Source organism: Colias philodice, chromosome 1, assembly GCF_061535455.1.
Source record: "Colias philodice isolate Cphi_HAF_F1 chromosome 1, ilColPhil1 Martin Lab GWU primary, whole genome shotgun sequence".
NCBI classification, from domain to species: domain Eukaryota; kingdom Metazoa; phylum Arthropoda; class Insecta; order Lepidoptera; family Pieridae; genus Colias; species Colias philodice.
This window is the reverse complement of record NC_143086.1, coordinates 11,941,044-11,959,917: the sequence shown is the minus strand read 5'-3', so window position 1 is coordinate 11,959,917 and position 18,874 is coordinate 11,941,044. Positions and strand designations below refer to the sequence as shown.

Below are 18,874 nucleotides of genomic sequence, written 5' to 3'. Positions count from 1 at the left end.
TATTCATGGGCTGATTGCATATAATTCACATCTTTTCGTTGATAGCTTCTTTATTAGTTCATCAATTTAACTTTTGTTAATATTATGCGCCACAAATACACTTTAACACCAAAATAGTACAAATAATAAAAAGTAAAAAAACTAAAACACAACTACGACAAAAAACGACGCTGAAAAAGTATAAAACAAGATTTTCAGAATTCCACTATGTAGAGATAAATTTTCATGTTTGGAAAGGCGTAGTCACACGTTACATATATCTACCGTAGCACTTTGACAACGTGTGACTACGCCTTTCCAAACATGAAAATTTATCTCTACATAGTGGAATTCTGAAAATCTTGTTTTATACTTTTTCAGCGTCGTTTTTTGTCGTAGTTGGGTTTTAGTTTTTTTACTTTTTATTATTGTCGTATCTCTTTGGTATATGAATGGAATAGCTAATTACCTACTTCATTCCCAACAGAATGACTTACTCTGGTTACCTCAAGTACGCATTACATTGAATAAAGGCTGTATATTATCAACAATCATCCAAAGGCTAATAATATAAGATACGCGGAAGCTTAAACTATTTGTATAAATAAATCTCATTCTCAGATCCACCGTTAGTTTTAATATAATAGGCACGTAGTATAATATGTGTGCGCTATTCCAATTTATAAAACAACATGAGCGTCTTGACTTTTAATTTTCAAGGCGGAACTAGGGTAAGGTTGCTCAAGTCGTACCCCCTAAGGAAATTATGCTATAATATTCACGACAATTGAAATAATACAAAATAATCCACATTTACTGAATCTTTATTTAGTTGTCTATTATTAAAAAATCACAGAAACTTACAATGTTAATATTAAAATATATATTTTAACGTTTTTCAAAAACATACCTTCGGTACGATTAAGGCGCCTAGTTGCCTAATTCGTACCACATACAGCCTAAGTCGTACTTAGAACTTTACTTAGAACTTTTTACTTTAGTGAAGATATAATAAACTATATAGAAAAATTCTTAATAATAAGAGGTCAATTTTAAGTAAGTTAAAATTACAAATAATTCAGTCTGAGATTAACTTAAGCATATTATTTGGTAATTATTTTAGTGAATAACAAAATCTTAGACCTAAATAGAAGTACGACTAAAGAATTTTTAACAGGTACGACTTAAGCATACTTATCTTTGAGGTTGAAAAATAAAATTACTAACACAACCTAAAAATTTTCTCCTGTTTGAGTATGCCCAAACAATTGACAGATAAGCATTAAAAATCGTTGTAAACAAAGACAAAATATAAAGATAACATTCCTGCCGTAAAAAGCTTATGAATGAGTCGTTAATTTTACATGAAAAGTGATAAAAAACTTAATTTTTGAATTATTTTCGCTGCACGAAGCCGACCGCCTGACCACTTGTTTACGCTTGCTCGCGCGACTAAATAGTTCACGTTAACAACACTAGATGGCCCAATTCAATGGTATCAGACGAGATATTGGTGGGGTACGACTAACGCCGTGGTACGACTTGAGCAACCTTACCCTACCTGTCGAGTAAAACGAGAAAAATTTAAGCTCACTACCTTAATACTTACATGTAGCAAGAATTTTAATTTCAAGATGAAATACCAACTCCGGAAATTTGTAACATGGCAGCCTTCACTTAAGCAGTTTCTTAGTACGCTCACAAAAAAGTGACATAAACATACAAAATAATACACGTAAAGATAATAAGTGATTAATCAAATATCTGCAGATGATAACAATGCGCTTATTGAATTCCAAAACCGATTGTTGTATCAGCATTTCAGGTCCGTCCAATTTGCATTCATTTGGATTAGCTTGATGACAGGCTTTCACAGAACAATTTCATTATTAAATTAAGCCGCATAATACGGTCTACGCTTCGAACACGTTAAATCGGTGGCATTCTAAATACACTGTTTACTGAATTCCATAAATAGCGTATGATAGTTCGCATATATTTTGAACAGAACACACAATGCATAATTATAGTAAACTAGGTTTCTGCCCGCGGCTTCGCCCGCGCAGTTAAAGAAAAACCCGCATAGTGCCCGTTCCCGTGGGATTTCCGGGAATGCGTCATTTTCCCGGGATAAAAAGTAGCCTATGTCCTTTCTCGGGTATCAAAATATCTCCATACCAAATTTCATGAAAATTGGTTCAGTATAGTTTAGGCGTGATTGACAGACAGAGTTACTTTCGCATTTATAATATTAAATAATATAGTATGGATGACAAATGTATGTTCTCGAACATTTAGTCGAATGGAACTGCGATTGGGCACAGATGGCGATTTGGAACTAAGACGAGGGATTAATATGCTGTTATAGCTTATTCTGCAAGGAAGCTCTCAATTTAAGCATGAAGGTTAATTACTTTCAAAGCAGAAAAATATCTAGTATTTACTTTGCTTTTCGATTTTTTTATCATAATAATTGATAGCCTGGTAGTTTTGTCGAAAATAAATTAAAATACATATGTATTTGTAAAAGTGATATTGGAAGAGTACCGTGTTTATTATACTTTAAAAATTACTTTCAGATAAAAAAATAAATGTAGCAGAGTTTAATAATCTAATCAAATGTCTCCTATTGCCATAAACATGAAGGGATTCTCTTTAATTTTCGATCATAAGTTGATTGAATTTTAAGCTTCTGCTTTGATCGATTGCTTACTTTTTCGATGCTTCAGTTAAATACAATTTCATCTCGGGAGCGATGAATCGACTTCAGACGACACGCAGCAGAACAACAGAGTTGACAACAAAGGCCTAACTGCATCATGCCCAGACACTGGTCTATTGATGCTCTTGCAATTACACCCAGGTGCTTTGACGAAATCTAGTTACTCAACAAGCTTCAGAAATCCTGTGTAGCTTCGAACCTTAGCTTCGAACGTATTGTCCACGAAACCTCTACATAACGGAACGTCAATTTGAATATTGCAGCCCCTGCCGCAAGTATGTGTAATCTCCATTAGTGTATTTAGAACTGCATTCGAAACGAATTCAATCAATTTTGGATACACTGGTTTAGTGGTTTATTTTTATTAAAATTGACTTTTATACTCTGTCCATTATATTATTTGCTTTTTGACAGCTTCACGCCTATGAAGGATTGTATTGTCTATGTTAAAATGTCATACAAATAATTATTATTGTACTTCATGGACAGGCCCCGCCCACTTTGTGATGTCTACACAGAATTATTCAATATTGGGTCGATAGATTATAATAATCGATAGAAATACTCTGTAAAATATATCGAATACAGAAAAACTCTTCTATTATGTTATATAATTTAAACATAAAGACAACCAAATTGTAAGATAGAAACCAATAAATAATAAAATAATAGTTTAGTTTAGTTTTCACATAAAATGCATAGATATGTATGTGGTCTTATTTTTACATATCTTATAAGTACGTTTACGTTGTAATTATTATTTACGTACCTGGTTCGATTTATGATAATATTTTGAATTTATAATTGAAATGGTATCACAATCGATAATCTTTTGGTCATCACTTCAGTCTATACAAGAGAAAAGATCTATAAGATTAGATGGATTTATCATTTAGGTCTAAACACAGTTAACCTATAAAACCCAATCGAGATAACAAGACCACACGGCTTACTTGTTAAGAGCTATTGTGAGCGGCGCTGGTTATCTATTGTTTAATTATAGTATTCCATGATTAGATGCTTATGCTAACTACATAATAGTGTATTGTAATATTGAATTCCTAATGCGCTTTGAATGAATTTACGCTTAATGGCCAGTTTAATTTATAATTACCGATTCATAATGTGTTAATTGCTTAACGCTATTAATGCGTGCATTTGGCAATTCCGGCGCTGTGGCGTGAACTACATAGGTCTTTGTAATTAATGCTATTAAATACATTATTAGAATTCGATCATTCAATATAAGGGCTCTTTCAATTGATGCGTTTCGTATCGGACCGCTACAGTGCCGAAGCGGTGCGTTTGTCGTACGGCGCACGGCCGGTCGTTTATTTTCATACAAAATGCACGGTGCGGCAACAGCGCGGCGTCCGTACCGCGAACGCTCGACAGCAGGACGGCAATGTCGCAAGTCCCATAGGGATGTCGGAAATGCAATAAAGTATCGATATATATCGTATCGATGTTTTTTGAAAATATCAATATCGATATTGATATTTTTATTAAAAAATATCGATATATCGGTATGATTTGACAGAGAATATTCGTGCTCTAAAAATTAATTTTTTGGTCTAATCTAATTCAATCATCTTACATTTCTACGGGTACTCAAGTACAGAAATACGCGCGTTTTGAGGTTATAATATAGTTAGTGGTGGTAATATGTAATACGGTTTATTTTTTTGTTTGATGTTTTTCAACAAGAGCACTAACAGTAATGTTACTTCGTCAGAGTCCATGGCTTAACTGGTGTCAAATAAATTTAAAACAGCACTAGCATACAAACGCACAGCAGTCTGATACGTTTTCAATTTAAGCGTTTGGTAACGGACTGCTACCGTACTGCAACGGCACGGCAGCGGGTTATAACTAGCGGCACGGAAAACGTGCGGCAGCGCTCCGATACGAAACGCATAAATTGAAAGAGCCCTTAGTATTACCTATACTAACTGTGCCCGCGACTTCGTCCGCGTGGAATAGTGACTGCATAGTAGTAACTACTTAACTTTTATTGAATAAACGCGTACTCCCATAAATAATTAAAAGAACTCTTAGTAAAATGTATTACTAAACTGAGCTAAAAAATAAAAAAATAAATGCCTAATTAATTTTCTACGTAAAATTTATTTTAAATTATGTCATATTATTTTTAGGCACCAGGGGGGAAGGGAGCAAATTTATTTTCCTTCCTTCCTTGTATAGATGTTTTTGACAATATATCGTGCAGCATCTTACGCCTGTAGTAACTAAACCGTTTAGACCGTGCAATAAAAATTAAATTAAAAAAAAAACCAACGCAACGAAGAAAAGTGCATAGAAAAGGGAATAAATAATTTCACAAACTTCCCGAAGATCTTTAAAAATAAATACGATTTTAAATATTTATAAAAATAAAAAAAGACGGGTTGCACAGTGCACTCCGGGAGTGCCGGCAGAAGTGAAAACTTGATTATTAACGTTGAGTTGAGCATGTTTGATATTTTGGAATGGTATCCGTCTTACGCTTTTTCGATCAGGTCACGTGTCCTGACGCGAGTTTAAGATTTTATACCCATTACAGAAAAAGTGCTCAACGCCGCTAAAGAAGTTTTCACTTCAAAAACAAAGTCGTCGGGGCTGCCATACCATCATTATCATAATATATCATATATTTTTTTTTATAATGGTACTTAATTTTAAAGATCGTCGGGAAGTTTGTAAAATTATTTATTCCTTTTCCTTCATTGCGTTGGGTTTTTTTTAATTATTAAATTTTTAAACTTCGGTTTCTTATTTTCATGTAGGTAATATTTTCAAGTGAGCGAGACCTACCTACCTACCTCCATATTACATTGCTACATCATATTGATATCTATAAGTTTGTTGCTCCTTGACATCTATTAAGTTGGGCTGTAATTACCGTGCACAAATTGTAATGGACCACAGTGGCAAAAGAAGTGGTATATTTAGGAAAAAAAATTGCCAAGGGCCAGGCCTATGTGGCTTTGAGTAGAGTTCAAAATTTCCAGGGGGTGGCTATCCTCTCGCTCCCATATTTCTTATATATACTTATACTTCCCTTTCCACCCCTAGTAAATGGCAGAACCGATTTTGATGTAAACCATATTATCTAATTGTACCTATAGGCTATATGTACACGTCATATCCTGTCGTTTGATGCTCCATTTGGTTTATTTATCTAACCACTGTCACCCCTAAAGTGCCCTATATGTAATAAACGGATGAACCGATTTCGATAAAACATTACTAATTGTAATTCACACGTTGCTCTTTCATATTTTGATATGCCGCTTGAGTATATTATTTGACCACATTCGATTATTGTTAATTCCCACTTTTACCGCTGTAATCTGTGCTGTAATTTAATAAATGGATAAACCGAATTGGATAAAAATATAACTGACTGTACTTCACCCGTTATGCACTTTCATTTGATATGTCACTTAGTTAGGTATATTTGACATTCGTTTTTTTCATTCCCACTTTTACCCATATATAGGAATAGTAAATGGATGAACCGATTTTGATTAAATATTATGTCTAATTATACTTTACACGTCATGCCCTTTCATTTCATATGTCACTTGAGTCAAAATTCATTTTTTTTTCATTCCCACTTTTACCCCTATATACCTAGGTATAATAAATGGATGAACCGATTTTGATACAGTTTATCTAAGAACCAGCGTCGGAAAATATGCTGCCTAACAAAAAAACCGCATCTAATTCGGATAACCTGCTAGCGAGCTACGGTGGCACAAACAGATACACACACAGACACACATAGCGGTCAAACACTTATCACCCATCTTTGCGTCGGGGGTTAAAAATATAATACGACATAATTTAAAGGACATTTTATGTATAAAATTTACCTAGAAGTAATTTTAATTTGACAAAATGTTAAATGAAGATTACCACAATATATTAGTGAAAACCGCATCTAAATCGGATAAGCCGTTTTTGAGATTAGCGTGCACAAACATACAGACAAACAGACAATTTTTTTTTATAACTACAGTTTTGGGTTTGGGATCTATTTAATAATAACCCCTGCTAATTTTTTTTACATATTTTCATTGACATCTGTATGTCGAACATAGCAACGTTTTATTTTACAACCTTTACAACTTAATCATTAGGAATTTATTACCTCTATTGTTCGAACAAAAATAAGTTACCGACTTTAAGAACGTGCCGACAATGTAAGTACACTATTGTTTCTTAGAAAACATTTAAGGAGTATACGATAATAAATCTATGACTCACGTAAACACGTGTTTGCTGGATTGGTCTCAGGTGTTTAATGTTGATTTCCTTTGAAATTTAGCTAAGCAAGTCATTTGTTTTCGACTTAAATACTGTCAGAAGTAGTTTTGTTCTACTACAATACACATCAGTTAGTACAACAGTTAACATGAGTGCTGTGAAACGTAAACTTAGGTTGCTTGTAGATAGGTCGAGTAGCGCGAACTGGAGGTAATTGACGTAAGTCTCCGATGAAAATAATATCTAATCCACCAATGATCATGCTTATCTCATCAATAATAATAACTTTAACATATTTAAACAATGTTGTATATTGCTGCGCAGCTGTATGTACAGATAATAAAAGCCTCTTATAAAACTATCAAATTTAACTTTATTTAAGGTGATTGCAACGATCTGTTCCCAGCCAATATCCCGCTAGATGGCGCTGAATTCTACATTTCTAGTTTATTTGAGTTTTTGCGTAATTGGAATAGTCATCAAACCTAGGAATAGTCATGGCGGTTACTGAATATTATATTTTATTGAAATATGTTATATCATTGCCTTAAAATCCACCCAATTCGGTAAAATTATGCGTTTTAACATCTGTCATTGCATACAGGGTCGTTTACACACACAGACGTATACAAAAATGATAAAGATTTAACTCTAGATGGCGTGAATGTAAAGCGCGTCACACACGGTGAAGATACTACCTATAATATTTTATCTAATCTAGTAATATTTTATATTACAGTATCTTAAGGTATCCGGTATCAGCGTTCTGACCATCATTTTTCTTTTTTCGCTGTAGAACCGCCATCCTGTTACAAATGACCCACAAAGGAGAATGACCACGGGTGGTATCGGTAAAATTTTAGTTGTGCCACGTATTCGTTATATTGTTAATTCCTATTTGTATTTATAATGATCATATGTATCAATATTAAGTCTTAATTAAACCGGATAAATTGAAATAATAGTAAAAGTAAAAGTTTTTCTTTTGAAACATGTATGAACTTTCGCATTAGTAGGAAGTAGGATTGTTATAAAAATAAAAGTTATATTTGTTGGCGTAATCTATTTTATTGTAATTTTGGGAAATAAATAATGTCAAAATTGATTACCTACAATAAAACGCAGTTTTATTTTATTACCTACATTACACTATTGTTTTTTTTTTATCAAAACATGTATTTGAAGTAGCAAATATGATATTATGCTGATCCAAGCATTTTCACTCAAAACTAATATCACTAATGATTTGTAAAAGTAAATTATTTCAAAATACATTTCATAACCAACAAGTAAGAATAATTATTCATACAACAACAAATCAAAAACACTATTTACTATGGAAAAAAAACCAGGAAGGTGAAAAACATATTTACGATTTCGATGCACTCGACTTTTAGTAAAATAATAGGTAAAAATATTATTATGGTTTTGATCACAGACATATCTGTGGTTTTGATTTTAGCTACTAGTATCAGAAAGCTGCGTGTTCAATGCACGTCGGGGTCCCACAACTGTGGAGGAAGGAAGGTAGAATACCTCCATCGAATAAGTGAAGTTTCTCGACATACTCGATTTGCCGGCCGGCCTCAATGAAGATTGTCCGAAAGTTGTATATGTGCTCTGTAACGAAAAAATTTCGCTAGCGCGATTCAGAGTGAGGTGTCGTACAATATACCTAATGAAGTTTTTCATCTTTTTATTTTACTGCAAATACAAAATAAAAATTAAACAATGGTAATGTAAATTCTAAACAAACTACTACCAAAATACAATTAGAACAAAAATCATTTGACTTGTTTATTTCACCCAGAGGCCAGAGGCGGCTCGTGACAAAATTGTATAGGTGTTCACTTGAAATAAAACAACGAAAATACAATAGCGTTCGGGATGATTTATTACAAAAAAATGAGCACCACATTTTATAAATGTCTATAACACTAAAAATTACAAAGTACAGGCTATTTCAAAACGAATTCAATGACTAGGTATCAATAATTAGTAAATCACCGAATTTGCATTCGCGAGCGTAGGTATCCATAGTGTTTGTCACTGACGGTCACTGACCTCTATAACTTATAGTTATAGAGGTCACTGACCTCTATAACTTATAGTTATAGAGGTCAGTGGTGTTTGTTGTGTAAACATGTATGTATTTGAGTAGTTAGTAGCATTCTGAATTTCTGATCCATGCCTATTCACTCAAAACTAATAACACTAATGATTTGTAACAGTAAATTATTTCAATAGGTAGGTATTTGAACATTTCCCAACAAGACGTAAGAATAATTATTCGTAGGTATACAAGATACAATAACAAATCTAATACACTATTTATTATTTTATTATTTACTAGCGGTCCGCCCCGGCTTCGCCCGTGGTACATGTTTACGTTTTCTCTCCATAAGAAGTAATAGCTAGAGAGCTAGCGCAAAGCTACCTGTATGTATTTGACCAGACCTGGATTTTTGTGTGTTGATTCCCCTATACCTACTATACATGAGATGAGGAGTCACTAAGCCCAGAGTGGTGGACGGGGCGCGCGCTTAGGTAAGACAGGTGGAAATTTTTGGCGAACTTTGAAACCATTTGACCACGTCTGCCATTTTGATATTTGAAAATAGATTATTATTACTATCGGAAAATAACAATGGCAGACCATTATCACGCGGATAACATTCTGGCAGACACTTATGAAAGTGCTGAAAAAAATACAATTTTGAAAGTATTTGACCAGATCTGCCATTCATATATTTTATTTATTAGGGTCTTAAAAACTTATTTTCGAAACGGCAGACATTTTCATTGCGTACAGACTTCAGCAGACGACAAAACTTTACAGACTTCAGCAGTCAACAAGACTTAGCTTCTACATGGTCAGATGTATATATGTATTACGTTCCCTGACCTTACATCAATGATTTACTTTATTAATGTTTTTATGGTCATTTACATTTAATTTTGAAAACTATGGAATAAAATTTATAAATTTGATGATACAAAACTAAATATACATTTGTAAAGAATCTCAAATATAAAGTTGTGTTGCAAATAACAAATCATCATTTAAATATTTAGTTTATTTCTTTATTTAAGAAACAATTAACAATTACAAAACAACATAAAAAAACACGCATGCATTTATTGAAATGTTCATTCATCATCACTATCGTATGGCGTTGTGTGACTCGTCTTCATAATCCATTGAATCGGATTCTGTAAAAGTAAAACGTAAATTATATAATAAATGAAATGAGTCATTATAAACTTACCTAGTAAGGCAATGCCTTTGATGTCGCACGATGCCGCCGCGCCGCCAGTGTAGGTACTTCTGCTGCTACATGAAAATATGCTAGGGTTGCAACAAATGGGAAATAAAACAATTGTGATTATTACTATTATGATGTAATCATTTATTCATATTATGTGCATTCAAAACAATTGCTATTATTAAATCTGATGTAATTATTTTTTCATAAATATATAATTATTATTAATTACATAATATATTGCACTGTGAAATATTTACGTATCACTTTATTTTTGATGTTCTTAATTGTCTTTTATAAAATTTAAGTGACGCATTCGCATTGGGATCAACAATCCGATAAGAAAAGAATGGAGACAACATATACATAGCTTTGATTTCAATTCTACAGATACAAAATATACAATCTATCTAAAATGATACAACGGATGTTTCCTGCGTTTTCTCGTCAAAATACCGAAACAACGTAATTATTGTATAGTAGTTGGGCGTGAAAGTAAAAAAACAAATGAAAAGTGTTTTCCATATGATTATTTATTAAATTTACGCGATTAAGAATAATTTCAACGATACAATTTAGTAACCGAGAATTCAGAGGATTAAAGAAAATACCTGCCTGATCATTTTATCAAACTCTAAAAGAATTATGGTTATTTCGCATCACTCGGTTTATTAGTTTGGTAATAATTATTAAAGGTAGTTACAACCCTAGCCATTGAGTCGAACGGTAGGCAACACAATATCGACTTTGTGCGGGTACATATGGTACATTTCTTCTTGCTGTGAAGCGTAATTATTATTATTAAGATTTTTTAGGCTATTTTGAATCAGCTGTTCTAATTTAATTCTAGAAATTTATTAAAACGTGATTTTTTTAAAAGTATATTATGAGTTTATAAATACCTCAACCAATAGTTATTGTGTCCTATCCTCATTTCTTTATATCTTGGTAGTTAACTAAAGTGTTAAATTTACATAACCTCAACAACAACATTTACACTGCCACTGCACTAAAACTAAACTAACTAGCTCTCTAGCTATAAGAACCATCCTCGTACTTCAAGGGATATAATAAAAAAAGAATTATCGAAATCGGTTCAGCCGTTCTCGAGTTATGCGCTTACCAACACATTTTGCGATTCATTTTTATATATAAGACTAGCGGTCCGCCCCGGCTTCGCCCGTGGTACATAATATTTACGTTTTCTCTACATAAAAACCATCCTCGTACTTCAAGGAATATAATAAAAAAAGAATGATCGAAATCGGTTCAGCCGTTCTCGAGTTATGCGCTTACCAACACATTTTGCGATTCATTTTTATATATAAGATAAGATTATGTGAAAATAACCAGGAAGGTGAAAAACATATTTACGAAAACATAGTAACATAATATGGCTGTCGCTACAATAATTATATTTCAATTTTATCTTTTTATACCTAGTAGAACTGGCCGACGAATAAAAAAAATCGTATTAGAATAAATACAATAAATTACGGAACAAAAAAAGGATTGTAACTGAATTAGGTATGTTTGTTTCTGGGCGCACCGTTTTCGACGACGCGACGCGCGACGTAAGCGTATAGGTATAGGTACCTACTTTGCTAAAACAAACTAATAAAATTGTGTGTCTGTCTGAAAATTCGGAAAAGCATATTTTGCAAGTTTGTAATTACTTTGATAGTTTACCGATTTATAATAATTGTAATTGTAATTGTATAATATATAATTTGCAATGTGGTGAAATTTCATAAAAATCACGGGCCAATTTTTTGTTTTGAATCCCACCGAAAATATAATTGCGTTATTAGAATAATTAATTACTATACCTACCCACGATCAATTATTACAATATAGTCTCAAATGCATACTAGAGAAATATTGCAATTTGATTCAATTAAAATGCATAGCATACAAAAATAAATTCACAACACAAGAAATTCCGCGCGCAAATCATAGCGCGTGTCAATGAAATCAAGAATGTTTTATATCAAGCCGACGCGGACGACGACGCGACGCCGAACAAAAGTACCTACGACGGACGACCACGCTTCGAGTTGCCAAACAACATGAGTAATAAATTGTTTACAAAAAAAACAAGTTTTCCATTTTTCTGTATGAGTAGACAGAACTTCAAAACGCCACCTGCTACGGTTTATATTATGAACGATTGTTATAAAAATAAAAGTTATATTTGTTGGTGTAAACTATTTTATTGATCAATAATTTTGGAATTTAAAATTGTCAACATTGATTACAATAAAACGCAGTTTTATTTTATTACACTATTGTTTTTTTTATCAAAACATGTATTTGAAGTACCATATAATATTATGCTGATCCAAGCATTTTCACTCAAAACTTATATCACTAATGATTTGTAAAAGTAAATTATTTCAATATACATTTCATAACCAACATGTAAGAATAATTATTATTATTCCTACCTACAACAACAAACCTAAAACACTATTTACTATGGGAAAATAACCAGAAAGGTGAAAAACATATTATTATTTACGATTTCGACGCACTCGACTTTTAGTAAAATATAGTAGGGAAACATAATATTATGGTTTTGATTTTTGCTACTAGTATAAGAAAACTGCGTGTTCAAACTACTTGTTTGTCTGTCTGAAAATTCGGAAGTACTTTGGTAGTTTACCGATTTATAATAATATTGTATATATCGTTGTTTAAAAAATATTCAAACACAATAAAATATGATATATGTACTGATTTATCACTGGTTTCAGTGATGAACTGATGAGTCAATTATAGCCACTATACTTTCGTCATACGTGTGTATGATTGATGTGATTTGCAACGTGGTGATATTTCAGAAAAATCACGGGTCAAATTGTCCCACCGAAAATATAACTGCGTTATAAGAATAACTATACCTACGATAAATTATACATAATACAATATAGTCTCAAATGCATACTAGTGAAATATTTTATTTGAATCAATAAAATAAAAAAATAAATAAAAAATAATAATAATACAAAAATAAATTCACAACACAAGAAAATCCGCGCGCAAATCATAGCGCGTGACAATGAAATCAAGAACTTTCGAGCCGACGCGGACGACGAAGGAGCCTAACAAAAGTACCTACAATCATAGGCGGCTCGTGACAAAATTGTATGGCCGTGTTCACTTGAAATAAAACAACGAAAATAGGTACCTACAATAGCGTTAGCAGTACAAAAAAAATGAGCACCACATTATAAATGTCTATTTATACACTAAAAATTATAGAGTATTTCAAAACGAATTCAATTATTATTTAGCAATAATTAGAAAATCCCCGAATTTGCATTCGTGATCGTATTCATAGTGTTTGTCTACACTAATATTATAAAGAGGAAAACTTTGTTTGTTTGTTTGATTGTAATGAATAGGCTCATAAACTACTGGACATTTTACCAATGTTTGCAAGTTTGTGATTACTTTGATAGTTTACCGATTTATAATAATTGTATACTTATATCATTGTTTAAAAATATTCAAACACAATATGATATAGGTACTGATTTATCACTGGTTTCAGTGATGAACTGATGAGTCAATGTTAGCCACAATACTAATCACTTTCGTCATACATGTGTATGAACTATGATTGATGTGATTTGCAATGTGGTGAAATTTCATAAAAATCACGGGCCAATTTTTTGTTTTGAATCCCACCGAAAATACATATATTACTAATTGCGTTATTAGAATAATTAATTACTATACCCACGATCAATTATTACAATTTACAATATAGTCTCAAATGCATACTAGAGAAACATTGCAATTTGAATCAATTAAAATGCATAGTATACAAAAATAAATTCACAACACAAGAAATTCCGCGCGCAAATCATAGCGCGTGTCAATGAAATCAAGAATGTAATTTTATATCAAGCCGACGAGCGACGACGCCGAACTAAAGTACCTACAGTACCATTTACCTTCAGTGTACAATACAGTTTACAGACCTACGACGGACGAACAATAATGAGTAATAAATAAAAAAAAACATAGTTTCTAAGGTCATTAGTTTTATTTTATTTTATTGTTATTTTCTTTGAACGATTGGAAATGAAATTACTCAATTTTTACACAGAACTTTGATTTATTAGATGCTCATTATGCATAAGGTAACGAACGCGAATGCACGACATCTAGCGCGTCAATGTCTAAACATCGCCTTTCGTTTCGACATTGACGCGCTAGATCTGTAATAAGTATATAGTCTATGCGCTAGATGTCGTGCTTTATGTCGTGTTTCGCTTGGCAAAAGTCACGCACACTACTGTAGAAGTGTCAAATTTTTCCGGTATTTTACTGTTGTTTTTCTAAGTAAATATTGTAAATTATTGATTAAAAAGGTCGAACGCGCACACATTTCATTATAGAGAAGTGATAAAATGATTAGTTTTAAAGAAATAGTGTCTGTGTTAAGTGTTTAGAGGTAATCAAAAATGTATGGAGGGACGGTCGGAACATCAACCTTAACCAATTTCTGTAAAGTTGCATATAGTAAATTCTTTTTTGAAAAATAAGGTCATCAAGAAGTTTCACTTCTTACGTGTGTATACGCATACATTTTTTTGTTAGTTAATTTATGTATTTTTACGAATTATTCATGAATCGCTTATAATTTAGATGTTACTAAATTAGACTAAACTAATTAAACTAACTAATTAAAAATGAAGATAATAAGTCATTATCAAACACATTAATGTAACACGCGAGTTTTTAACTATTGCTTCATTTTAGTGCCATCACTAGGTATATATATATGTTAAAGATCGAATAATTGTGTGGTATAATAAAATATTTAATAGTATACTTTGGATATATTAAGAAATATTAAGATCACAAATACAAAAGTAATTAATAAATAAAACAAACAAAAAACATAAACAGTTTCGGATCGATCTTGCCATAGAAGAAGACATATTATTATTATTCTTATCGCAGTGGAACAAAAATGGTTACCAAAAAAAGTATTTCCGAGAAAACGAAACGTATTTATCAAATGCTTATCATAAACGCTGCTATAAGCAATGTGACCACTCTGGATATCATTCCCCATAATATATTAACAAATACCGGAAAACTCAGTACTTCGGAAATGGCTGCAAAATTCGGTCATCCTGCGGAGGAACACGTGGTTACAACAGAAGATGGATACATGCTAGCCTTGCATCATCTCCCTGGTAAAGGCATGCCTATTCTCTTGATGCATGGCGTAGCAGACACCAGCCAGGATTGGCTGATAAGAGGCAACACGTCGTTGGGAATCACACTCGCAGAAATGGGCCACGACATTTGGATAGGAGATTGTCGAGGCAACAAGTACTCCAGGAGACACGTGTCTTTAGACCCAGATATCGACGCTGAAAAGTTTTGGAACTTCACCTTTACCGAAATCGGCTACTACGACCTGCCTGCATTCATTGATTACATTCTGCAAGAAACGGGCTATGAGAAGCTGAATGCAATAGGACACTCGCAAGGTACAACAATATTCTTCGTGATGGGTTCAACGAGAACCGAGTATAATGATAAAGTGAACGCGTTTATAGCGCTAGCGCCGATAGCATACCTCACAAACGTCCCACAGCCTTTTTCGACAATCATTGCTGCTGGACCCATTATCTATAATGTAGCTGTGAAAACACGTCAGTACGAGGTCTTCGGTGAGTCTTTATCGGGTAAAACAATACGTCGCCTGTGTTTGAAGCCAGTAATTGGCTACTCTACATGTGCGTTTGAATTACTTTTCCCAATAAATGGTTATGACGCTGCAGAATACGAGTACTCATTTCACTACGAAGCTTTCCAAACATTTCCAGCAAGCACTGCAATAAAGAATCTTTATCATTTCGCACAAGTGGGTATACGGGATAGTTTCTCGCATTTTGATTATGGAAAAGAGGAAAATTTGAAACGCTATGGGACGGAGTTGCCTCCAGACTTCGATTTGAGCAAAGTGACATTGCCTGTAGCGCTGATATCCGGTATAAATGATAAGGTGTCGACTTTGGAGGATGTAGCTAAACTGCGACCAGCATTACCAAACGTTATTCAGTACACCGTGGTAGAGAGGAGAAAATGTAATCACATTGATTTTATATGGGGAAGAACGAATTACAAATATTTATATCCGATAATATTTGATATTATCGAAAAATATTTTTATTGATGTATTAAATGATCGTGGACCGCTAGTTTAAAATATAAAGCTATTTTTACACCCCAATATGAAACTGATTAATTAAATTAACTTTAAAGATTGTAAACTTAAATTTAGTATGTTTATGTAGGTATATACTGTATATGTATATATTATATTGTAGTTATATACATATAGTGTTTTATGTATTATGATTTGTTTTAATTCAGTTTTTTCTTCTTTTTTTTTAAAGTTATTATTGCTAATTGGCTACCTTAAGTTATAATCTGTCCTTTGCCTAAAGGTTGCCTGGCAGAGATGGCTTTGAGCCATAAGGCCGCCATTTGTACATTTTAAATGGTTTTGTTTTATGTACTTTTATTTTAATATGTTGTACAATAAAGAGTAAATAAATAAATAAATCAACTTCTGTCTTCCCATATAATATTAGCAGATTTGTATTTGTATTTTTCTCATAATTTTAGTTGTTAAACAATTAAACAATGGAGAATGTTCACTAATTTTGATTATTAGCACTCCATATTCTCTGTCAAAAATAAATAATACTAGTGAAAAAATTACTTCGATACGTCAATTATTTTCCGATTTAGCAGTAAAACAAGTTGTAAACGCCCGGTGATGGTGTGACGTCACACCACAACACGCTCAATCTGGCTCACTCAGTCCGCTAGAGATCGCGCGCCCGCGCCGTCGAAATTATAATTAAATACTTTTAAAAATGTCCAATCCAAATACCAGAAAATCATGTGTTGTTCCTAAATGTAAAAATACAACTACCAATTCGCCGGATAAGTTGTTTTTTATAGTTGCAAAGGAAGTAAGCTACATATTATAATATTTTGAGAACATTGCAGCTGTTTTGCGTTATCCTTTGTTTTCTATACCTACAAGTTTTAATCTATACTAGACTGTGCTTCTGCTCTGCTCGTATGGGCTAAGTATAGGTAGATGGCTAGTAAGATTTTTTCTTGTTTTAAGTTGAGAATGATATGGAGAACTATACTAAAATATAAGTTGGTCGGGGGAAGAATTAAACAAAAACAGGGTATAGTTCCACACAAATTCAAATGTCAACAGGAAAATGAAGATAAACCTCAGAGATCAGCAGTGCAAAAACGCAATCGTATAGAATATTTTGAGAAACTATTAAATAAAGATGAAACTTTGGCATGACTGTTATTTTATTAAACGAATAATAATTACTATTATTGGACTATTAACGAAATTCGCGGACGAAAACCCATCAAAATACTGCGCAAGCTATAACACCTACTACAGCGCTGCCGACTTGATACTAGGGTGCGTATAGGGCATGCAGAACCGAGTCCGGTTCCAAGTTTCTGAAACCCGGTTCCAAATCGAGCTCAGAACCGGGTAGAACCGGGTTACCCGGTTCTTTTATAATACCTCGGAAAAAAATACGAAATAAAAAAAAGTATCTGTAAAAGTACCTGATGGACCTTTTATTTTACGCGGCTTGTGTCTTATTTTAAAGAAACAAAATTTCAATACTTCTCTTTATTTATCAGTCTTATAAAAGTGCCTTGTTATCATAATTAATATCACATAATATAAACTTTAACCTTATTCATTAACTGCAAGCTGTAAAGCAAAAAACCGGCCAAGTGCGAGTTGGACTCGTGCTCCGAGGGCTCCGAACAAACTAGACCGGACTCTCAGTGGAGTTTCGTTTGCAAAAATCGCGGACCTAAATCTGACTTCTGATATATATTGTATAGATCCCAGACATCCTATAGACAGATGTTGCCAACCAGTTTTGTGGTCCCCCTGCCCGCACCCCGGTAATTAAATATGGCATACAAAGAAAAAAATAAAAATTTCCAAAATTGAATCATAAACAATGGACTGTTGTTAATTATTTAAAATAATAATTTAAAAAATATATTCATGAGTTTTCAATCTATAGTGGTTTAAAGTTAACTCAAAAATGGACTTTTTTCGTAAATTTTCTAAAAAATCTTAGAGAAAGTGTAAGAAATGTATATAGTATGCTACATATTCGTGATCTACTCAATAAGTTTTTTCATTTGATACCCCACACGGCATGTTTTGGAAATTTTTATTTTTTTCTTTGTATGCCATATTTAATTACCGGGGTGCGGGCAGGGGGACCACAAAACTGGTTGGCAACATCTGTCTATAGGATGTCTGGGATCTATACAATATATATCAGAAGTCAGATTTAGGTCCGCGATTTTTGCAAACGAACATCTCATTGGAGCCTGCTCTAAACCTATTTTTTATAATGTTGTAACTTTAAAATTTATGTTTCTAGCAATTTTTCCTTTATCTGTGTTGACGTTACTTTTACCAAATTTCAAGGCTCTGGGTTCATGAGAAGTACCCTGTAGGTTTTGAGTTTCATGCGAATGTCGAAATTTGCGAAAATTTTCATCATTTCCGGCTGTATCTTTGATG

At 32.9% G+C, this 18,874-nt stretch overlaps 2 protein-coding genes across 3 annotated transcripts in view; one reads left to right on the top strand and one right to left on the bottom strand.

Annotated features, from left to right (window-relative positions):
* LOC149491381 (uncharacterized) overlaps positions 1–18,874 on the bottom strand; it is a 117,653-nt gene that overhangs the window by 84,575 nt on the left and 14,204 nt on the right. The gene's annotated exons all lie outside the window — the stretch shown is intronic.
* LOC149491382 (lipase 1-like) lies at positions 15,227–16,444 on the top strand. The gene has a single exon (XM_089699513.1). The coding sequence runs from the start codon at positions 15,227–15,229 to the stop codon at positions 16,442–16,444; it is 1,218 nt and encodes a 405-aa protein (XP_089555639.1).